This window comes from Glycine soja, chromosome 11 (genome assembly GCF_004193775.1).
Source record: "Glycine soja cultivar W05 chromosome 11, ASM419377v2, whole genome shotgun sequence".
NCBI lineage: Eukaryota > Viridiplantae > Streptophyta > Magnoliopsida > Fabales > Fabaceae > Glycine > Glycine soja.
The window spans coordinates 32526145-32550960 of NC_041012.1; the positions used below are offsets into that span (position 1 = coordinate 32526145).

Consider the following 24816-nt stretch of genomic DNA (forward strand, 5'->3'; position numbering starts at 1 on the left):
TGGAAAGCTTATTTAGGAATATAACTTGCATTTTAGAATGGATTTTTTGAAATGCGATGAGAAGTGCAAGAAGAAATATTGAGAATGCAGGAAGCAACAACCTACTTGAGAACCTTCCTAACAGTATGAAAGCTCATACGGATTTGAGGTACTAAATCATTTCCAAAAACAATTAGTAACAAGGAAACCATGAACCAAGGGGTTTAGTTCAAGGGTGCCTTTCAGATATTATCATGCAAAAAACAAAATCATAGCTTAACAAGAGTCTTATAAGATTAACAACTAAAAAGTACACATATTCTTATCCTACATACTTCATCATCTTCTGTATTTATTGACTTGAATGTCAAAGTCTTTGCAGGTGACCACATTTAAACTTGGCTTAAATCACCAAAAACTTGACTTGAACTATGTTGTTTATCTTACTTTAAAATGAAACATTATTTAATGTTAAAGTTGGATTGAAAATCACACTTCATGCTTTATCCATTTATGTTGGTTACATTTTTTTAACACATGATGGTTACACTATTATACCCAAACATATTTGTAGTTACTCAAGGGATCAATTATGAATTTTATTGAAAATTATTTATAACAATCATTTTAAGAGTTATATATATTCATGTAACAACTTATATAAAAATTATTTTTTCTCTTTACTTCTCTCAATCATATCATCTATCATATCATCTATCATATGTCCCTTCTTTCTCTTTCTTTTTTTCTTTTTCTCTTACGTTATAAAAATTTTAGTATAATTTAATATACAAATAACAATATTAATGTAAAAATTTGCACTTACGATGATATTAAAAGAAAAATCAAAATTTATTGTAATTTTAAAAATTCTTGAATATTTACTAAATATAGTTTATAAGTTATTTCAAAAGTATATGTTTTAAAGTTAAAATGGAAGATAAGAATGGAGGAGTGTATGAGATACCAATTGAGCTTAAAGAAAACGTTGTTGTATGTGACTTATCTTGTATGAAATTAATGTTGGCCGGTAAAAACCTATCACGAAAATAAACTCTATGTAACAAAAATAAAAATGTAGTTTTAAATAAGTGAACATACTATAAATAATAGGATTAGAAATGTTGGATTAGATAAAGTCGCTATAACATCTATTATTAAAAAAAGGCTTAAATATATTTTTGATCTGTGATATATATATATATATATATATATTTGTTTTTTGTATTTGGCCCTAATAAATATTTTCTTTGAATTAGGTCCTTAATATTTTAAAAGTTTTGTCTGAGATCTCTGTCGTTAGTCAAAATTCATTAATTGCTTGCATGGTCGTTAACCTGACACGTTGGCATGCAACGTATGATGTCACGTGTGGTGCACATGCTTATGTGGAAAAAGTTTTTTTTATTAATTTTATTTGGCATCATTTGACCAGGCCTTTGACCCTCTTTATTTTCTTTGCTCTCTTTAACTCATCATCTTCTTCCCATTCCCTTTCTTCTATTTCTCTTTCTTTGTCTTTGATGTAAGTATGGTCGTGGAGCTCACAATGGAATGCCGAAACAACAATTTTGCAGAAGAGAATGTGGTTCGTGAAGCTGCGTTGGGGCTAGAGAGCACCGAGAAACTCATCAAGTTGTTGTCGCAGACCCAACAACAATTCTAGACAACATCTAATTCAACCTCAAACTTAAAGTCTTCCATGGAAAACATCGAAACCGACTATAGAGTTGTCGCTGACGTGGTCGTTTGTAAGTTCAAGAAGATCATTTCACTTCTGGGCTGCACCAGAACTGGTCACGCACATTTTAGAAAAACCCATGTGGCGAAAAATCAAAGCTTGATGAGTTTTTTTGTTTTTTTGTGTTGTGTGGTGTAGGTATAGAGATAAAAGAGAGGAACCAGAAAAGGTGCAAGGCTTTTGAGCCAGAGTTTTTCTTGCAATAGGGGAACAGGAAAAGGCTGAGATATGTGAGCGTGAAGGACCCTCGGATTTCAGCAAAACTCAATGGTGGAATTAGAGGGAAACTTGGTTCTGCACTGGATCATCGTCGCTCTAGGTTCATTGTGCCCGAGAAAGAAACCTCTCATCACCACCACTACCATCATCAACAACCTAATCGCCTCACAAGGTGCTGAAAAAAAACATCAACTAAAGGGTTTTCTTCATGATTTTCTTCGTAAGACAGGTGAGGGAAAGGTCAATGTTGGCGATGGTGGTGGTCTTGCCCATGTTGCCCTTGCCAGAGGTGATAACAGTGATACAGGGGATGGAGCCAAAGAGCTTGGGCTCGCGGTTCCACTAGAGGGGGGAGGGGGGGTTTGGGTTTAGGTTTTTTGGGGGTTAGGGTTTTCAAGGGGAGAATGGAGGAGGAGGAATGCGGAGTTGGAGGCAGTGATAGTGCCAGGGAGAAGGTGGAGAAAGAGCATTGGGAAGGGGAGAGAGGGAGAAAAAGAAGAAGAAGATGAATGATCATGAAGAAGAAGAAGAAGCACAGTGATCGAGTGAGTGAGTGAGTGAGTGACCACTGGAAGTGAGAAATGGAAGGAGAGAAGGTTGATCCCTTTCGGTTTGAGGTTAGCTTTTTTTTCTTTTAACCTAAATTCAGACAATGTCGTATTAATTTTTAAAATTAAAAAACAACTTTTTCCACGTAAGCACGTGGCACCACACGTCGTATGTCAACGTGTTAGGTTAATGATCATGTAAGCAATTAACGAATCCCGACTAATGGGAAGGACCTCAGACAAAACTTTTAAAATATTAGGGACCCGATTTGAAGGAAAAAAATTATTAGGGATCAAATGTCAAAAACGGATATATATCACGGACCAAAAACATATTTAAGCCCTAAAAAAATGGTAAAATCACAATTTAAGTGATTTGAGCATGCATAAAAAAAATACATGTAGAAGCTTCACTAAAGAATAAATAAAAAAAAATGGAGTATATATGTTGTACATCACACAAGGACATACACAGAGAGAAAAAGAAAGTGTGTCATATGATAAACAAGAGTGTTGTAAGAGTGAATCTCAAATTGTTATTAAGATAAAAATTAATTTTCTTAAAAAACATTAAAATTAATTAAAATAATATTAGGGTGTGTTTGGTAGAGAGATAAAAGTGTGAGGAATGAAAAAAATGAAAATAGACGAAAGAGAGTGGAAAGAGAATAATAGAAAGTTAGGATGTTTGATTGAGATGAAAGAATTGAATTAAGTCCTAGGAAAATAATAAAGGCCAAATGAACTATTTGGTCCTTTATTTTATTTTTTTCATTTTGGTCCTTTATCATTTAGAAAGTTCATTTTGGTGCTTTGCCTTTTTTAAAATGTTTAAAACCATCATTCTGTCAATTTGAAGCTAATGTCATTAACGATATTCAAATACCAACAACTAAAAGCCGCCACAAAACAAAAAATAAGAAGTACTTAGAACACACTCCTAATAAATTAGTTTCATCCTTCACAGCCTTAATCCTCTTTTGGATAAAAAAAAAATCCCACAAGTTCACATGCAAATCATAAATTGTGGTCGAATTTGGGTGAATGGTGCATGGATCAGTGGATTTGGTGATGTTTTCTCAATCTAGGGTTTCCCTTATGCATTCCTTTTCAAGGTTGAGGATCTGAAGGTTGGAGAAGTTGTTGGCAATAGTGACAACGAGCCCAGGCAAGTGTCGACGAGAGAGTGAGGAGGGAATCTCGTCGAAGGAGGTAATCTTGTTGTCGTGCACAACATGGAGGGCACTAGATGTGTGGTGGTGATAAGGGTGAAAGGGGAATTGTATCTGTTCAAGTCTATAATGAATAGAATTTGTGACTCTTTCATTGCCTTTTGAGATTTGCAGTGTAGAAGGGTTCCAATTGGGAAAGGTTAGAGAGTGAGATGATGAGGACAAATTTGATGCTAGAAGGAAAGGAAGTTGATGAGGAGAGATTAGATGTTAGAAGTTTTAATCTTTGAGGGAAGATTAACAGTTCTAAGGAGAGAGAATGAGCTAGAACGGTTTGAGGATGATGGAATTTTTTTTTCATTTTGTGAAAGCTTTTAGTTGCAATATTTGAATATTGTTATTGGCGTTAACTTCAAACCAACGAAATGACCATTTTGAACCAATATTAAAATTTAAATGACTAAAATGAACTTTCTAAAAGATAAAGGATCAAAATAAAAAAATAAAAAAGATAAGAGACCAAATAGGTCATTTGGCCAATAATAAAAGAAAAAAGTAAAAAAATAATAATAATTCACCAAAATATCCATTGTAGCCCGATAATAATCAGACGTTTACTTCATTTTTAACTGAGACAGATTTTTTTATATTACAAATTTAGCAAACATAATCAATTATCCTGCCAATCCAAGGCCAACCATTTTCGAAAGTTGCAGTGGCTAATAGGATGAAAGTGTGTTCTCAAAACCAATTTTGACAAGTGAGCATTTGTTATACTATGCACTCATTAGCACTTATGACTTTCGCACTCTTTCATCTCGTTTTAAGATGAAAGTTTTAAGGCATGAGACCCACTTTTTTTTTTTCAAAACTTTCATCTACCTTTTATCTCTATCAAACACCTTGTCTCATCATAACTTTCACCTCAAATCACATGCAATCACTTTCAAGTATGGTTCATCCCCTTAAATCAAACACACAATTGTTCATATATAATTGTATGATAGTATGTCCTCTCTCTCTCTCTCTCATATATATATATATATATATATATATATATATATATAACAGTACAAAAAGTGGTAGATTTTTAGGGGAGCAAATCTTTTCACATGGAGCATAGAGTCCGACCCTTAAGTTTTATGTTTTATACACACAAAAAAAATTACTAATTCCAATTTTATACAAGAGCCAAGCTAGTTTTGTCTCATCTCAATTCTTTGTCATGTATATTGGGGCTAGCCTGTGAGGTGTAACTGCATAAGCTTTCAAAAGATAGTTTGGCCAGACACATGAATTTCACTTCTTTTAAAATAAAAGCTTACGACATCAATTGAGTGCTTAGGAGACAACACAGGAGATATTCTTACTCATGTATATGCGAGAATATTTTTGCATCACATCGATCAAAATTATTTAAATATCTGGATTCTACTATTTTAGTGAGTCCAAAAACAGCTAAATCAACACAATGGAATTCATAGCAGACATAACAGATCAAAGACAAGAGATAAATGAGGGCTTTCTAAAACCTTGTTTTTTTTTTGGTCTTATATTGTGAAAGCAAAGCCAATGAGGTTCATTGAAATCATACCAAACTAAACCAATGAAACTAAATTACTGAACAAGACAATTGGACAAGGAAAGAATTTTTTTTTAACTCATTATCAAGTATGAACACAAAAATTACAATACCAAGCAAGAAGAAAAAAAAAAGAAAAAAATTGGTCCTACAAGAATCCCTCAAATCTAAGGTATGTAATCATTTTCAATGGTTGGTCTTGTGCGAGTCCCTATTGCCAATGGTGCTTTGGTGCCCCCAATAGATGCAATCTGCAAAGTTTCATTGCTCTCAGCTGCCCATTCCAATTGCTGGATCTTCATCCCTTGTCTGGTTCTCCTCACTTTAGCAACCAATAAACTCAACATAATCAACAAGAAGCATCCACCAACCAAAGATGCAACAATTATCCACACCATGGAATTGTTCCTCCCACTACCACTTCTCCCAACATCAGCAGCAACAGCAACAGCAGCAGGTGCTGGGGAAGGGGCATTAGACTCCACAACAATAGAGAAGTGCCCTTGTTGGAAAGTTGAACAAACATTCCCATGTAATAGGATGTCAAATTGCACTGAACCATGTAGATCAAAGTACACACACGTTGGCACTGACCCTAATGGTGCTGATTCCACATGAGGGAACTTGATCAAAATTGGCTTATCAGAAGCTCTTATGTCCAATTCAGGCAACTCAGAATCAGACAAATTGGCACCACTATATGACATTAGACCTAAAACAGGAGCCAAATATATGTAACCAGGCAAAGGATAAAACTTCTCAGACCAATTGCCTAAGTTATGGTACACAAAAACCAGCCTCTCTACATAAGGCTGTTCAAAAACCCCAATTGGGATCTGAAACTCTTTATAGCTTTCAACACCTCTTGTCCTCAAACTACCACTCCTGAGCCTCATTGCTGAAACTCTAATCCCATTTAGGCTTCTGGGCACTTTGCCATCATAGGGTACCCCAGTTTTTGGCCTCAAAAATGCCTTAAAGGCGCAATCTTGGAGAATGGCATCAAGGGTGCGTGATGAGATGTTGTCAGTGTCAGCTGGAAGCTGAGCACTTGAAAATTGAAGAGAAAGAAGCAGTGGCAACAGTGAGAGCAGTGCAAGGAAACTGGTTCCAACCCTCATCAAGATCTCATTCGTTCAGTCAAAAATTAAACTAAACCCACCAAGAATCCAACACTGAAAGACACAGCCAGAGATTGAGACACACAAAGAATGCAACACACACACACACAGAGAGAGAAAAAAAGTGAGTGAGAGAAAGAGACTTTACAGTTTAAACCACACAAAGTGACCATAAAGTGTTGACCATTCTGGTTGTTCAAAATTTGGTTCTGCTGCAGGTGCCAATGGTGGAAGGAAAAACGGTAGAAACCCCACCCCAAAGAACTAAAAATCAGATCTTTGAAGCGACCAGGTGTTTTGCTGTGGTGGGTTGGTGGGAAAATCTTGAAATTGTTGTCAAAGATTCAGTTTTGTGTTTGAGATTCAAGGAAGCAGGAAATGGGCACATCCTTGTTCTAGAAGCTGGTAGAAGAAGGAAAAAAGGAGGGGAGAAGAAGAAGAAGAAAATGGGTAGAGAAAAGAAAGGAAGATTAAACAAATTGGAAAAATATCAGGTGAGAAGCAGGAAATGTATGTGGCACCTTTGCCGTTTGAGATTGGGAAGGGGAATACTCAATGTACATGTTAATGCTAATGCATGCACATTCCTCCCTTGCTATTTTGTTTTGTTTTGAGCTTTATTATGGGGACCCCTAATTTACCTTATTTTACAATTTACCTGGATTGTTTTTCTGTTTATGTATATGTTTTGGTAAATCTTTATCTTTTGATTCAGTCTTCTTTTTTTATTATTCAGGCATCTTTAGACTTTATTGTTCTCTTGATATATTTACTGTTTTAAAAAAATAGTTCTATTTTTTCTTCACTATTTTATTTTCTGTTTAGGTAATCTAAAGAATGATTACATTACTTTTTAGTAGGATTTGATATTTTCCATAATTATATAGTGTAGACTTTTTTTCAAGGATTATGAATTAGATGTGATTAAGTTTCAGACTTAAGATTAATTCCATTTAAAAACTTAAAACTTATAAAAATGAATAATGATATATAATATCTTATTATTTTGAAATATCTTCCTAACATTTTTTATTTTCATTTATCTCGTTTTTTCTATCACTTCATAAATTTTGTCATCTTATATTTTTTTCTCTCTTGATGTTAAATAGCATAGTAAGGATTCATGTAAAATATCTTGCAATCTCATTCAAGAGGCAAAGGTTTTAATCAGGATGGTTACAAAAATTGGATGTAAGAGCCTTTTTACTATTGGATATTGGAGAGGGATCTTAAACTCAAGATTTGTTCTTCCAAGTTCCAGCCACTAGAAACATGCCTAGGATCTCTAGCGTGTGGATCATGTCTTCTACAATAATCCTGAAAATCTGCATCATTTTCAAAAAAATTAATTTTTTATTTTCTCTATCTCTCAAACAGCTTTTAGAGGATAGCAACAAAAATTAAGAGGGGAGGGAAGATGAAACCAAACGAACACAACAACAACGGATCTAAGATTAAAAAAACAACAACTACAACAACGAACATAATAAATAAAAAATGAAAAAAGGATCTTGGAATAGCAGGTAAAGGGACTCAAGGTTGAGTACGAAGATTGTCGATTTGTGTGATTTTTGCGAGATCGGCAACCCTGGAGGTAGGATCAATCGCCCCTTGTGAAAGATCCACAACCCTAGAGGCACAAAGAGGAAGATTTGGCAGAGAAGAACGGTGGCTACACAGGGGAAGGGGTCTTGGTGGTTGGCAGTGGAGAAGGGTGTCGCAACCTATCCTACGACGGGAGTGCGGGCGAAAAGCCAAAGAAGCATTTTCCAAAAAGGAAAATGCATGGAAGTCACCACTAACGTTTATTCAAGGGAAAACGTTAGAAAAACCAAAAAGAGGTCTGCGCATTTTGAAAATAAGGGTTCAGGAGTTGTTTACGCATAGGGAAGGTATTAGCACCCCCACGCGCCCGTCACAAGGGACGACAATCTTTGATCGAGTGTGCATAACGTGACTTCAAAATTATGTATTTTTCCTTTTTATATTTTTTATTTTTTGGGGGTCGGCAAGGGTGTTGCCCTTGCTCCTACTATCCTCAAGTGCGATGAGGAATTCAGACCTACGTAGTTCTTTAAGCCTGAAAGTTTGTATGTTAAATTGATTTTATGTTTTTGAAAGATTCACTTTAATTGCGAACAAAAAGTCGTTTAAGGTGTTGGACCTTGAAACGATGTTTTAAATTTTGAAAAGCGGAGAGAATTGTTAAGACGTTGGACATTGAAACAATCTTTTAAATTTGAAAAGCGAAGAGAATCGTTAAGACATTGGACCTTGAAACGATCCCAAGTGATATTTGATAAAAAAAAAAAAAAGTTAGTTATGAGTTGATTTTATTTTGGTTTTGTTTATTAACTTTCAATCTCTTTAAAGACAACTTTACAACATTAGTGATCGGTTAAGATTGAATTTTACAAAGAAAAACGAGATTGTTGATGATAGATGGAGAAGATGAATGTGCAGATAATAACAAGGGGGACCCCTAAGGATACATAGATCACATTCAATCCTCAAAAATAAAACTAACCGACGGTCGCACGAAAAACACAGAACAAGAAAACAAAGTAAGGAATGATCACGGTCGCGATTCGGTAGCGTCTCGGCCTCGTTTCCTCTTCTTTCTTCTTCTTCTTCTTTCTCTCTTCTCTCAATTCCCCCACCTTCTAAACCTTGGAACCTCTCATCAGCCTCCCTAGCACGCCTATTTATAGGAAAATGGGCACTTGGGGCAATGGCAGCTCACCCAAGCGAGCTGAGACTTACTCATGAAGTAATTGGCTCGCCCAGGCGAGCTGGTTCCTTCAACCTAAAGTCATTTGAGGGTCCAGGCGAGCCAGAGGCTAGCCTGGACGAGCTAGGGTCCAGGAAACAATAAAAAGACCCTTTTGTCCCTCATTTTTGGTATCTTTCGCATTCTTGATCAAAACATTGAATGATCATCCTGTTTCGCACTGTAACTAGCGTTCAACATCATGAGTCAACTAGCAAGGATCAAAAGATCAACAAACGATAGTCCCCAGACTAAATTAGGGTATGACAAAGGGGAAGGGGTCATTGTGGTTGAGGCAAAGGGCTTGGTGGTTGGGGGCAGAGGAAGAGGAGGGGTGTGGTGGTTGGGTGCGAATAAAGGGAAGGGGCATGGTGGTTAGGGGAAGAGGAGAAGAGGAAACGTGAAGGGGGAGAAGGAAATGTGAAAGGGAGAGAGGAAAAGAGAAAAGAGAAAACTGGAGGAAGGAGGGGAAGAGTCTTTTGTGTGGTTTGATTTTTATATCTTTTCTTTCTATCTAGCTCACAATATCGTGCAAAATAGTTTAGGGAAGGAGAAAAGTGAATGAGGTACCCATGCTTGTCAATGTTGACAAGTGATACTCCAATTATTTTTTAATTGTTGCATGTCATTCAGGGAAGATTTTGAATGTTTGCTACACACCTACAATGTTGATAAGTGATACTACAATTATTTTTTAACTGTTGCATGTCATTCAGGGAAGATTTTGAATGTTTGCTACACACCTATGTGACAAATTTTACCGTTTGCTACATGTGTAGGATATTATTTTAAAAAATAGATTAAATTATTGTTAAATTTATACATGAAAAATACTATAAATAGATCCAAATCAATTTCTCAATTCTCATCCTTTATTTCTCAATCTCAACATCTTGGTTTAGTTTCATTCTAAATGGATCCAAATCAATTTCACTGACAAGCTTTTACAATTTGTTGTAAAATTATCAAATGACTTCTTCTAATAAAAATTCTCAAAATTCTCCTCCATTTTTTCCCTATTTGCCACCACCACCATCAATGAAAATAGTTGTTATAAAAGTAGTTGTTATAAGAGTAGCCATTAGAAAGCAACCGCTATAAAAGTAGTTGTTAGAAAGTAGCCGTTATAAAAGTAATCGTGGTGGAACTAGCCGTTAAAAACTAATTGTTGGAAATGATGTTATATAATTGGTAAATTTCCTTTTAGATGTGCACATTTTGTTGATGAATCCAAATTTCTTTTATTCTAGCTCCACTCACTCGTAAAAAGGTTCCAAACTCTGAATTCGATAGAATTTGGAAAGAAATTATGAAACATTGGAAGACAACACTAAAAAAGAAATCATGAGGTACAACAACAAGCAGAGAATAGCAATAGACTGAGACAAAGAAAGCGCCATATAAATTGTGATTGTGAAGGTGGACATAGTTGCTTGTTGAAGGACTACTTCTCTGAAAATTTTGTATACACAAAGAGGCTTTTTCGATTCGAATGCAGAAGCCGTTATTCTTTCGAATTATAGACGCTCTTAATAATCATGATTTGTATTTCCAAATGAGATTTGATGCAACTGGTAGAAGGGATCTTTCACCATTGTAGAAGTGCACTGCAGAAATTCACATACTGGCATACGAATCACCTGCTAATAGTGTTGACGAGTATGTTAGACTTGTCAACTGCACTACAATTGAATGCTTAGAAGCTTTTGTAAAAGGTGTGAATGAGATATTTGGGGATGAGTATTTGAGAAGTCCAAACAACAACGACATCAATCACCTGCTTCAAATTGGAGAGGCACGCAGGTTTCCAGGTATGTTGGGTTCTATTGATTGCATGCATTGGGAATGGAAAAATTATCCAGTTGCATGACAAGACCAATATTGTAGAGATGATCATCGCAAACTCATAGTAATACTTGGAGTCGTTGCTTCACTGGACTCTTGGATCTGACATGCATATTATGGAGTTATAGGTTCAAACAATAACACTAACGTGTTAAACCAATCGCCCGTGTTTAATGACGTTTTTCAACGTCAAGCTCCTCCAGTGCAATTTACAATTAATTGAACCCCATATAATATGAGATACTATCTTATAAATGACATTTATCCTGATGGGGCCACTTTTGTGAAAATCATCCCCATGCCACAAGGAGAAAAAATAAAGTTATTTGCAAAATGTCAAGAATTGGCAAAACAAAAAGGATGTGAAGAGAACATTTGGTGTGCTAAAATTTTGATTTGCAATTATATGTCATCTATCATGTAACTAGCACATTGATATGATGAAGAATTATATTGGCATGTATTATACTGCATAACATGATTATTGAAGATGAACGAAATACATATAATAATAATGTTGATGTTGATTATAATCATGTAAACAAAGAGATTTCAAACATTAGGTATCTTGTGGTATTCTTGTTGACTTTGCTACATATCTATATACAAGACACTATATGCATACAAAAGGAATTTATCAACAACTTCAAGCAGATTTGATGAAACATATTTGGGCACGTTTAGATCACAACAATTACAAAATATAATTTTTCTTGCTAAATATCAATATTTTGTATTTTATTGCTTTTATATAGTATATATTTTTTGTCGGTTTAATTTTAAGTGATAATTAAAAAATTTAATTATCAAAATATATATATATATATATATATATATATATATATATATATATATATATAACTATAACACTTTAATCTAAAATCTTAAAATGAAGATTTTCTTTAAACCTCAAGGAAAAATAAGGGAAAAAGTTGAGAAGCATTGCAAATAGGGGGTGTCAAATCAAGAAGGTACAAAGCATGTGAACTTGTCACATTGGTAGAGGTGGAAATAGCTGGTCATTGCAACTGTAATTTAATGGCACGCAGATAAGTCAATGCCACAACTAACTTCCTGTCTTAGTGGCTTTATTCAACTGACTAAATAGGCAAAGAAAGGATGTGACAAAGTTAAGCAATTGGATCAACAAGTGTCGAACATTAATAAGAAAGTTAATATGGAATTAAATTTATAAAAGCTGACAGTGATCATAAAACTGTGTCATACAGTGCTGGTCCCTCGCGAACTTATTTTTTTCCTTCAACTTTATTCTTCAAACAATTTGACATATTGTTTTTTTTTTCACTAAGTTTATTGGTTCTTGGTTGCTGATTGGACAGCCTAAGTGTTCGATACTTGAAAATTAACAAGGATTTAGATTTAGATTTTAGAAATGGCACTAAAAAAAGGTCGTCGTCATGCATAATCAAGCATAAGATACATTTTTTTATTAGTAAATATTAATTTATTAAAATATTAATTTTATTAGCTAAGAGATCGAAACTGATAATCTTTTCATATTCCCTTTTTCCTTAGGATGAGTTTAGTTAAGACAAAAATGAAAGAAGAAAAATAAAATTAAAAATAAAAACACGCATAACGATATATTTTTACTTGTTTGATGAAAAAAATGAGAGGAAACCAAAGAAAATGATTGAGTTCTAGAAAAAAATTCTATTATTCTATTTTTCCTCCAATTTAAATTTTAAACTTTTTTTGTCTTCTCTCATTTTTTTCTGTATGTTAAACATAAAATTAATTATTCAACTTATCTTATATTAGGAAGAGACACAATTTTCAATCACTATAAAGAACTTAATATGTATCTTTCAATACTAATGTGATATGTAATTTTTTTATTTAAATTAAATAGTAAATACCAGTACTGAATGAATTATTAACTATTTTACTGTTTACTACAATTTTCTGACTTGATGTATAGGTAAGGATTCCGTCGTATCAGCCCAAAATATTCTTCATTAAATTAAGATTCCATTTTCAATTAAGATATTTTATTATTAATATCAACTTCAAATTAACGATACTTTTAGGAATAAAATATATTTTTAAGTATAATTAGAAAATTGAATAATATTGACTAATTTTTAATTAGCATATAAATTACTTAATTTTGCTCATTTTTAAATCCGGATAGTGTATTTTATAAAAGAGAAAAAAATCTTTTAAACTAAGTCTTTTTCACTAAATAAGCAAATATTAATATATTATTAAATTTAAATAAGTTAAATTAACAATACAGTTTTAGGTACATCTTTATGTCTTCAGTTAAAAATAATTTTCACTTTAAGTCTTTCAATATCAGGAAGCTGGTCCACGTGCCAACAGTAAATGAGTCACAGGCTTTAATCTCTGACTTTATGTAAAAATAAAAGTAAAACTGTATAAATTGCAACGGAACGGTCTAGAATATCAAGACACGTGATTCGTGAATCTGTGATCACAAAATTTCAGTATAAAACAAAACAAAACAGAAAGAAAAACGAAACTCGATCCCTGTCTCTCGGTTGCGCATCTTGAGGAAATGCTTACTCATGCTTCACTGTACACCATCATGATGATGCGTCATGCACACACGAATGTATGGATTCGACTTACGAAAGAAGGCTTTGTCCATTCTCACGCCTCGCCGTTTTATCATTACACTGTTTTTCTTTTTTTTCCTTAAAATTTCTTCTATTAAAAAATTGTGTGAAACTTGTATTTTTTTTGTCATTTTTATATACAGTACCTTAAATTTCTAATAAATATACAAATTTATATCAAATAAGAAATTGTAACCAACTATAAAAATACCTTTTTATTCGTAGGAGGTTTACTCGTCCTACATCACTAAAGATTTTTGGTTGCTGTACATCCTAATGAGAAAGCAATTCACATACACTCTCCATAAGCATTTTTTACATATTACAAGTTTTTAACTAAAAGTTAAATATTTTTTCACAAGGTTTTTTGAATAACAAGTACCTACATAAAGCATGTAATGAAGAATGAGATAAGAAAATAAACAAATATACACAAGAATATATGATTAAATAAATAAATAAAAAGACGCAGAAAAACTCAACTAAGAAAAGAAGAAAACTATATACTTTAAAAGTTTATATTTTCAGTTAAACTTCACATCCCCGAAGTATAAAAAGTTACTAGATTAACAAAAAATGATTTTGGTAATGGTGTTACTTACACTTCGGTCGTTAGGCTATTAGTTAGCTTAAGCTAATCTCATGCAACGAGAATCAAAGGTCGCAAAGAAATGGAACGAACATGCGCCAATTGCAAATATATATTTAGGAGGCCTGTGTTGTTTGCAGCAATAGAAATTTCTTTTTTTAATTCGTGGGAATTGTAAAAAGAATTTCCAATTACTCATATATCTTATCCAACCAATTGAATTAAAGTCCCTATCAACTCCGGGAAGGAATAGAGATTTAGCGAGGAGAGAGTAATTTGATCTCAGAAAATGAAATAAAGTTATTAATACAATTATTAAATAAAAATTGAAGGTATAAGAGTGAGAATAAAATGAATACAAATAGTCAACAAGAAGTGACTGTAATGATACGGAAACTTTTTTTTTGACAAGTATTGCTATTCAGACACTTGCAGATATAGGAAACGTGTGCTGATATAATGAAAAATAATAAATAAATAAATAAAACTCGAGTTACACAACATACGGTATAAAATTACATCAAGGTAATGTCACCCAAGATACATGAAACGAGCAGCACATAAATTATAACAAATGAAGTATCAAAAAACGGTGCATCACCATTGTAAATTGTAACAGAAGAATTTCATGTTATTTTGCATCATGTCCTGTGATAGAAGAGATACTTCTAGTCGCTTCAGAACTCCGTGAATCCTTTACAGTCACCTCATCTTGGCATCCTTTCCGGGCATGGTAGATGAGATGCCTCTGGTTAATTCTGAAGCCATGCCAAGGTTCGGTTCTGGAGACAGTGAAAGGGAGGTTGTTGATGGAGTAATAGAATCCAGGGACATCTTAGGCACTGGGGGAAGGTTAAGATGATTAACTTCAGTGACTTCCTCATTGCTCTCGTCAAAGTAGACAACATCCTGCATTGTAAGTTGGTGATACTCGACAACCTCCCTTAGAAAGCGATTCTCGCGGGCATAAACTGAGTTCTCGTGTGCCAGGCGAGCTTTTTCAGCCAGAAGAGATTCAAGTTGAAGTCGTATCTGTAATGGAAACGTTATCATGAAAAGATATAGTAGTTTTGATGAAATAGGAATAGAAGTATATTCGTAGCACATTTTCTGCGAGGTCTCAATGTGAGTTAAATCTGATAATCAAATCAATGCACAAGGCTCCCACCATTACAGCGTTTGAAGTGAGTTAAATATAAGCAGCTTTACCCTTATGTGCCGAGAATTTGAGGAGTTTATTAGGAACCATGTCATAAAAGGCATACTATAATTCAAAACATAAGTAATTGCTAACTCTGCTTACAAAATGAGTTTGAAAAAAAAAAGGGGGCATGTCTATCATAGGGAAACATAAAATATGTGAAACAAACCTCAGATGATAAGTGATAACCTTCTGTATGTCACTGAAAGATGCATACAAGAACTAATGAAATAAAAATTAAAAAAAAAACAAAAGGGCAATAAAAGGAGACAATATCCATACCAAATCATCATCATCATGGCTATCTCCCCTTTCACGATTCTCACGGAGGATTTTATTTTCTTCCTCTAGCTGAGCACATCGATCCTTTGCAAAAGCCAGATCAGCTTTGACAGTCTTCAACTCCCGAAGGAGTAGTTTGGCTTTGGCAGCCATTGCCATTGCAACCTGTGACATAAACCAAAATGCAAACAATGCATTCTATTGAGAAGACTAAGATATATCATAGAAGCAGGTAGATGATATCAAATTGGTACCATGCTAGGAATAAGTTTGCCATAAACTTTGACATTTTCTGATTATGAAACAAACATACTGGAAATCAACTTTTTTTCTTTTGGGCATATATATAAATCAAGAATACTAAACATGATATTTTATCTTTAAAAGTACACAAAAGGAAATACAAACAACAATAATGTGTTATTGAAAGAATCCAATCCAACACATGCTATACAAGAATAGTAAAGGCAAAAAAGAATGAGTTGAGAGAAACCTGAAAAGTAACACCAAAGTATTAATTTGGCATTACTCTTTGCTTCAGCTGTAATGTCCATAAGACTGACCTAACAAAATTATGGTCAAGTGCAAGTTTTAGGGCACCAAAGTTTTTTATAAATGATTATGGGTTTGCAAATTAATTTTGTGGTAGATGGAATTAGTGATTAGAATTTAGAAGGTGAGAAGGGATATATTCAATGGGAACTAAGGACATAAGCATCATTATAGAATCACAAACATGAAAGCATGGTAAGTTGAAAAGTACTAATACAACTTAAAAAACACTAACTTTACAATCCTTTGATGTTTGAACATCAAGGGTACCCTTCTACAGAAATATCTTCTCCCTCTTTTTTTGTTTTTAGCTAGACATTTCATAAAACAAATTCATCTGTAAGAAAGATGCAACTGTTTGTGAAAAATAATTGTTTTAGAAAAACTAGCTGATGCACTCTGAATCTTTCTCCAAACTGAATAATCATTGCAAAATAAAAAAAAAATTACACATTTCATATTCAAATTTCAAATGTCTCTAAACTCAATTATATTTAACATAAGAATATTGATATATATATATATATATATATATATATAAAATTTTAACAAATTAATAAGAAAAAAACCATGTGTAGATTTGACAGTCCAGCATTCATAACATGGATGACCCAAACTCTACAAATAAAAAAAGAAAAATGGTAGCCTTCTTTTGACTCAATTACACCCCTTAACCACAAAGGTCAGACTAAACTATTGCCACCTATTACAATAGCAGTGCATATTGGACAAATACATATTCTACTTTTAAAGAAAAAACATGAAAATATACAGAAGATATTAAATAAGGTGGTAATTGAATTTTTTTTTCTTTATCAGCAAATCAAAGTAGTAAAAAATTATACTGCACGAATATGAAGCACAGCTGCATATGTTTGTGATTTGTTTGACATGGTCACTCAACACAACATACCAAGTCACCAACACATCTGATTTGTAATTTTAGAATTCAAAAAGATAAAAAGAAGTTCATCGTGTAATAAATGTATTTTTATTCAGGTACTTATGTTTCAAATTTTGGTGTGATTGTCTCTATATCATGTACATTATCAAATTGTATCTTCACACCCCATGTGTTTATTTCCATGAATCCTAAGATAGAAGCTTCAATAAATGAACACATTCAAAATCCTCCAACTTCAATCACATCTCAATTATTTGATCAACTGAATCTGATAAAGCAAGATATTTATAGCACAAACAAACAAAAGAGAAAATGTAAACAACAAAAAAACTAAGAAAAAAGTTAGAAGGTTGAACACTTTTGATGCTGCACAACTTAACCACGCAGGTACTTTTACCACATAAAAAAGTGATACACAGTTGCCACCTTACGTCGCGAGATGCCTTCAGTTGAAGTTCTTGATCTGTTTGCTTTGGTGACATCTGGTTCCGCAATTGGGATTGATGCACTGTAGTAGAATGGTTTGTCTCCTGATTTTGTCCTACAGAGTTTCCAGGCTTCTTCCTAATATGTTTACGAGTTTCCTGAATGATATCTGAAGTCCGATTCTCAACAATTGTTAAACCTTCCTGCACAAGTGAATTAGCACAGGTGCTAAGAAGATCACAACACATCCTTTTGGGAAGGGAGAAGGTGAGAGAAAGAGAAATTTGTATTTGAAGCTTGACAGGAAATAATATAACCAACAACCTATGACAATACAATCCCATCCCTATCTACATAGGCCCAAGGCCCAAGCCCACAAGGCAAATGCATAAGTAAAAAATATGAAATAGAAATAAAAGGGCACATACACCATCCTGACCACAACTAAGAATGCTAATATAGATCTAAATATCTAATACATTTTCAAATATGGAAGACACTAAGTAAAGAACATGTTTATAATTACACAGGAGAGAAATATAAATATATAATACATAAGCAAAAATGTTGGTATCAAAGCTCACCTCCAAGGATTTACCGATGGTACCACCAATATGAGTAAGAGAAGATGTGAAAGCATCTAATCCCTTTATAAATGCTGGACTGTCCCTTTTGAGATTGCTCTCCTCTAAGTGATTTGAATTTTGGAACTACAAAGAGAATGAGAATAGCATCCAATTTTAATGAACAAGCAGCTATTACTAGTCCAATGAAAGAATATCACAACAATTCAAATTCAGAAATTTGAAGTGTATATATATTGCCCCTCTTTGGTGTTCTGCTAATAGTTATCAGTTATCTCAACAGAGTTGCCATTTCAAACACACAGATTGGCCAGTTTTGCAGCACTTTTTTCCTTGTGTAATCTGTGGGATTCCTTATCCATCTTTTATTTGTACTTCCCCTTCTTTCGTTTTCTCAGATATTGACAAACCTTTTGTTTCTATTAAAAAATAAATAATTAGATAAAGCACGTACACTCTCCAGCAGGCTAGCCTTTAACATGCAAGTGTGCAAGAAGTGTGTCCATAACAGTCATTCCCACACAGCAGCAGCAGAGAGTGGCTGACCACAAAAATATCATAGTGCCATAGTGGAATAGTGGATAGCAGGATAACCACTATTTTGAACTTGAGATATGCCTTACATCAATTATACTACTTACGCTCGTGTTGAAGACTTAAAACTAAAATTAAAGGCATATTCATCGAGAATGGATGAAGCCATTATTGCTAATCAATGGGAACTAGAGAGCACAGAACTACACATTAAAGGCCTATGACAAACTTTGACAGAGGTGAAAGAACAGAGGATAAAACAGAGCAACATTGTATGAGTCAGGGATAGGCCAGAACAGTTACAAGCTTGCTTGTAAATGGCTGGAAAATGCTGTGTGATGTCAGAAATCTTGCCGGAGAAAGGTGGGTCTTTGTCGGAGAGAAGGGTTGGAATTCCTTACAGAGTAGACAGGGCATGCAAGTGAGGGGAGGAATAGGGTTTCTAATTTGATTTTATTATATGAAAACGGGGCTAAATTCCAAGATTGTCCCATAAAACAGCACCAAATAGCATGGTTCCAGAACCAAAAAAGGGATTTTCACTCGTGAACACTAAACCATAAGAGACGACCATTATTTCAAGCAAACAAGGCCGCAATTAAAACTACAGCACTGGAATATGATTATTTTCAATGATGAATCTACACTAGCATTCCAAAATATTGACCTCATTCAAAACTTTAGTTTCAAATCAATGAAATCATATCAAACTAACTTTTATTTTCCAGACATAACATACAAAGCAGCATCTCTACTGAGAATTTGAGATATAATTCTAATTTCTAAACTCACCTTGCTCCTAGATGCTACACCAGGAAATTGTGACCTCCCCGTCTCAGACATTTCAGATTGCTGGGGTATATTATCATCTTCAATAATTGATTTGGCTTTTCTGGCCAGAACACCCCAAAATCCATTCTTGGACTCATTCATGTTCTTCATAGATGTATATTCATAGGGTCTTGAATCCTATATATACGAAGCACCACATTTAGCAAAATGACACTACCATTTTACTCAACAGAATGATACATTAAGCTAAATCCAAAGAATATTAATTAAAGGAAACAGAGAGAAAGTAAGTAAGTAAGCATATATCTAGAAATGCATTTCCAACCTTCAACACATTAATTGTAATAGATATTTCATCCAGTTTCTACTTTTAAGTATAAAAAAAAATGGAACTGGAATTATACAGACATCAACAATTAAAAGAAGCAGGCTTTAACACGTGGCCAAACATCTAATAAAAGAATTCATCAAGCGAGAGAGGATTATGCAAAAGACGAGAAGGCACCCTCAGCAAAATACAGAGCTATTCAAAAACACTAGTACAACCCTAAAGGCCAAAAATTGCTGATATGAAGGTATTCTAAGGATGTGAAGTTTATACTTGACTTGACAAAGTTGATGTGAAGTTGACACTTTTGACTTGACATTAGTTTTTGACCAATTTTGTTGAAGTCAATTTGACCAAACTGAACTCTTCTTATTTCCCACTGCCTCTTCAGCACTTAAATTTTCTTAAATTTCATTCTCTCAGCAAGTAAATAATAAACCCTATCCCAAAGAAACCTCACAACCAATACACAATACACATACACAAATTGAACACAAACAATGGAATATTATTAGTTTATTACACTCATCGAATTTTCAAAATTTCCAGAGAGAGAGAGAGAGAGAGACCTTGGAGGAAGGAGGAGGAGTTGGAGTAGGTTGAGAAGGAGAAACCGGAGAAGAAGAAGCAGAGGAGAGACCGTAGAGAGAGGAAAGCGAAGAGTCGCGACGCGCCGAAGAAGCTCTGATAGCTTTGGCAGCAAGCGAAGACGAAGACGACGACGAAGCGGAACCTTCAACGTCGTCGTTTGGAGGCGGAAAGGGATTGTTAGGGTTCCGAGTTGCCGCTTCTTCTTCGAAAGTCGAAAAAGAAGGCTTCGAAAACCCTTGCTGCTGTCTCCGCCGATACGCCATCGTACCAATCAATCAAACTCCAATTTCTGGATCGAACGAATCACTGTTAAAGAAAAAGAAAAAAAAAAACACCGAAACGAACAAATAAACGAACGAACGGAACTAGCGCCACCGTGTCGGTGCTTCCAGAATCCGGATCCGATAGCGAACCACCGCCGAATGATGAAACGTAGCACTGTGTGTGATAGCGTTTATCGAAATTAAATTTATTTTTTTAATGTAATAAAAAAATTGGATAACGCATACTATCAGTGTCTGCGTCTACCTCTTTCTTTGTCTTTAGTGTCTCGCATAATAATTTAATTAATAATTAATAATATGATAAATATGGATTATTTAAAAAATACTCATAGAAAAACATTCCGATGATAATATTTAATCATATTACACGTGATTCAAGGAGTTAGAATTTTTTTTCACTTGTGGATGTACTTGTATGATTAATAAGTCAATAAATTCATTCATTTGCATGGAGAATGAATGAGTATTTTTTACAATAAATTTAAAATATAAAAGAGAAGCAAGATCATATAATATAAAAAAAATTATCCAATCATTTAATTATAATTCATAGTATATTATTGATTTTAAACAATGATATGTGATTGAAAAATAATATATAAGTAAATTAACAAATAATACATCTTAAAGTGAATCCATAATTATTATATTTGGGACAAAACATAATAAACTTATTTGTTTCTTATAAAAAGGACAATAAAGCATATTTTATTATTTTATAATTCTTATAATTTGGCATTTCTTTAAAGAGTGTTTGGAAAAAAAAGATAGATGAAAATAAACAAGAAATAAAGTAAAAAATAGTAGTGTTTGATTTAAGAAAAAAAAATAAAAAAATATTATTTTATTCTTATAGTACTTTAAGAATGTGATCAAGGCCATAAAAATTCATTCATGCAAAGGAGTATTAATTGACATGTTTGGCATTAGGAAAAATTTTTGTTTCTAAGTTTAAAATGTTTGTTTTTTATGTTTGATTTATTATTTAAAAAAATAAGATGTTCAGTCAAAAGACATTTATGTCTTAAAGATTAATTAAAACTCTTAAATATTTTAAATACATGTAAATAAATACAAATGATAAAAATGGTATATGATGTCTATCAGATCATGACTTGTATTTTTTAAACTATACATTCATGTAAGACGATTTGGCATAGCATTAAGTAATACATATAAAAGCTTCATAATATTTTGTATATGAGATTCTCTCTTGAAGAAAATGTTCTCTTAGTATCTCTCAAAGTCCTATGAAAAATAAATGAAATCTACACCCTAAAAATGATGATCTTCATCAAAAAGGGCATTGTGTAGACTTTACGATGGAAGGAAGAAGTGATTTCATTGCTGAAGTATAAGACAACATGGACTCTACATGAAGAAGGAATGTGCATTTAATGCAAGCATTAAGTGCTCCAACGCTCTCAAGATTTCAAACAAAAAATAAAGTGAAGAATCTATTCGCCGAGAGACAACAAATACTCGAAAAAGAATGTTATACATAAAAGAAGCTTTGAAGATACAAGACATCAATCTAACATTTTTTTTAATTCTTGCTTGTAAAGATTTCCATATAGATTCTAAACTCTCAAAATATCTTCTAAACCTTGAGAGAAAAGACTAAAGTGCTGAGAGAGATATATGTATGTAAGACAATCTCATATCAGTCATTATGCAAACTTCCAACAAATTTTGTTGATTTGTTTAGAGCCAACTATAGCTTGGGTAGAGCTTGTCTTTGTAAAAGCCAAAAAAGAATACTTGTAACTTTTGATTAGTTAGTGAAAACTTAGTGGGTTGGCAAGAACTAAAATAGTCTCAGTGTAAAAATATACTAGTATACCTTAGTCTTTCTTAGATCTTAGTCTTTTCATTAACTAAGAAAGAATTCAAATTTATTTTTAGATCTTATATCTATTTTTGATCGGTTAAGAAAATTATTTTCCCATCGTTTGATAAAGTCTTTCTTAAATAAATATTATCTCTTTTTAGTTAAATCTACATTAGACAATAAGAGTGTTTTCAGCTAAAGAAAAAGTTTAAAATTTCTAAAAACACAATTCAACTTCATCCTTGTATTATTTGTTTCTACGTAAGATTTCCAAAAATATTTTTTTTAGAGAACTTTTTTCACTTATGTTTCTCAAAAAGTTATTTCCATGAGAAGGTGGAAATCTAAGGAGGCATTTACTTGCACTTTTGTTTCATGTTTTTATTTTTTTCATTTTCCCTTTTCATTACTAAATTGTCACCTTATCTTTAATTTGTTTTCTGTTTTCAAAAAGCTGTATAGAAAACACTGAAAATAACTTCTTTTTTTATACTTCCTGCCAAATCTTTGACAACAATAAATTGATTAAAAATAAAGAGAATTTTTTTTATTAGAAATAAAACCAAAAAACAAAGGTGTAAGTAAATGCCCTCTTAAATACTCAATGGGACAACATCAAAAATACTCAATAGGTAGCTCACTTAGGAACACATGTGTGGGGGAGAATCTGAGTTCAATTATCGTGTAATACATCATTGTAGAGGGACAAAGAGTTTTTAAATATGACTAAATTTCAATCGAGGAGTAATCTTATAGTCGATCCAAAAGATCGAAACTAAGAGCCTACGGCCCTAATTACGGTGGTATCAAACCACAAAATGCCCTTTTAATTTTTTTCAAGTTGAAAAAAGTTTTATTCTAGTAAAAAAATAAAAAATTATATTATTCTTATTAAATTATTGGTAGTGATAAATAATAATAAAAAATTAATTATTATTTTGATCTTTTAATTTGATTTTAAATTTTAATTTAATCCTCTTATTATTTAAAAGTTTAATTAGGTCCTCTAATTTTTAAAAATAATTCAATTAGATCCTTTTATTTTTAAGATAGGTTCAATTTGGTTCCTTTTTCTTCCATTTGCTCCAATTTTTTAATAAAAGAATATCAAATCAAACTTTAAAAATAAATTAGAGGAACAAAATAATAATTAATCCTAATAAAAAATTATGAGAAAATTCTATTCAAACTAACGTGAAATTTTCTATTCTCAAAAAACATATACGTATAAATATTCTAGTTCAAGAAACAGTATTTATGACTAACCTCTTATTTCATTTTCTTTCACTTTAGGGATTCGTTCTACTCCTAAAATAGAGTTAAGATAATTTAATGATAAAAGATATTAAAAAAAAGCTGAGAAATTGTGAAATTATTAAAGTAGTTTATGACTTCTATAATACATACATACGAAAATGTTTTTAAAAAGGAGATGTAGACGTGATTTTCTCTAAAGTTTCATAAAATAAATTACTTTAAAATAAAATAAAAAATTACATGTAATATTCTCCAAATAAATTGATTTGATTGAAGAGTTATTTTATACTCGTGTATAATCTTTTTTTCTTATGAGTTTAATGAATTCTGTAAAATAATTTTATTTGGTAATTCAATTATAAATAATTTTTCATATGATTTTTAAAGTAATTATCATAAAAATTAATAATTTTATACATAATAAATTGTAATTGAATGACAGTATAAATTTTTTTACAATATTAATATATAATATTTTTTTCTCTTATCTTATTACGTAATTGTAATAATTGTATTTAAGGAACAAACTGAAAAATGTAAAATTCATCTTGAGACGACTTCACTAAAGATGTTTCCATCTGAATTTGGTCACGTAGTGCTAACCATTTTGGTGGACAAATTGGCAAGAAAACATAGTCTTTTGAGAGAAAATATCACATAAACAAATTTTGTAAATAAATTCTATTATTCAAATAACTTTTTAAAGTTTCTATACAGTACAACATGTTTATCTTCTATCACATTATTGGGCAATCAACTTACTCACACCCACAAAGGATCCTGAAAAACACAATAAAAATTACACTGTAGAAAAATGATAATAAATACAAGAATTTAAGATGATTCGATACTTCTTGCCTAAGTCCACAAAACCGTTTCAAAAAGTACTTCATTATCACAAAAATGATTACAAGATTTTAACTCACCTCAAATAGTATATCACTCTACAAACCCGAGTACCCCACTCGATGGTTACAAGAAATGATAACACTTTGACACAAAAACATTTTTCTCTTAACAAAATGATTTTGTTTCACAATCTCTCTTCTTACACGCTCTTTCTTTATGTGTTGTTTCTTCA

The 24816-nt window shown here is 32.6% G+C and overlaps 2 protein-coding genes across 3 annotated transcripts; both read right to left on the reverse strand.

Moving 5' to 3' along the window:
* Positions 1 to 5247: 5247 nt before the first annotated feature.
* Positions 5248 to 6966, reverse strand: LOC114374612. Its single transcript, XM_028332278.1, has 2 exons — positions 6511 to 6966; positions 5248 to 6416 (listed from the first exon to the last, which is right to left on the reverse strand). The coding sequence occupies exon 2, from the start codon at positions 6360 to 6362 to the stop codon at positions 5409 to 5411; it is 954 nt and encodes a 317-aa protein (XP_028188079.1). The 5' UTR covers positions 6363 to 6416; positions 6511 to 6966; the 3' UTR covers positions 5248 to 5408.
* Positions 6967 to 14618: 7652 nt separating this feature from the next.
* Positions 14619 to 20835, reverse strand: LOC114376421 (uncharacterized protein DDB_G0280205-like). 2 transcript variants are annotated; one of them, XM_028334529.1, is made up of 7 exons: positions 20739 to 20835; positions 20342 to 20652; positions 19445 to 19621; positions 18119 to 18244; positions 17540 to 17737; positions 15653 to 15817; positions 14619 to 15201 (listed from the first exon to the last, which is right to left on the reverse strand). In XM_028334529.1, the coding sequence occupies exons 2-7, from the start codon at positions 20624 to 20626 to the stop codon at positions 14872 to 14874; spliced, it is 1281 nt and encodes a 426-aa protein (XP_028190330.1). In that variant the 5' UTR covers positions 20627 to 20652; positions 20739 to 20835; the 3' UTR covers positions 14619 to 14871. The 2 variants fall into 2 exon arrangements, with proteins under 2 accessions (XP_028190330.1, XP_028190331.1); XM_028334530.1 differs by having other exon boundaries at positions 20730 to 20810.
* Positions 20836 to 24816: the final 3981 nt, after the last annotated feature.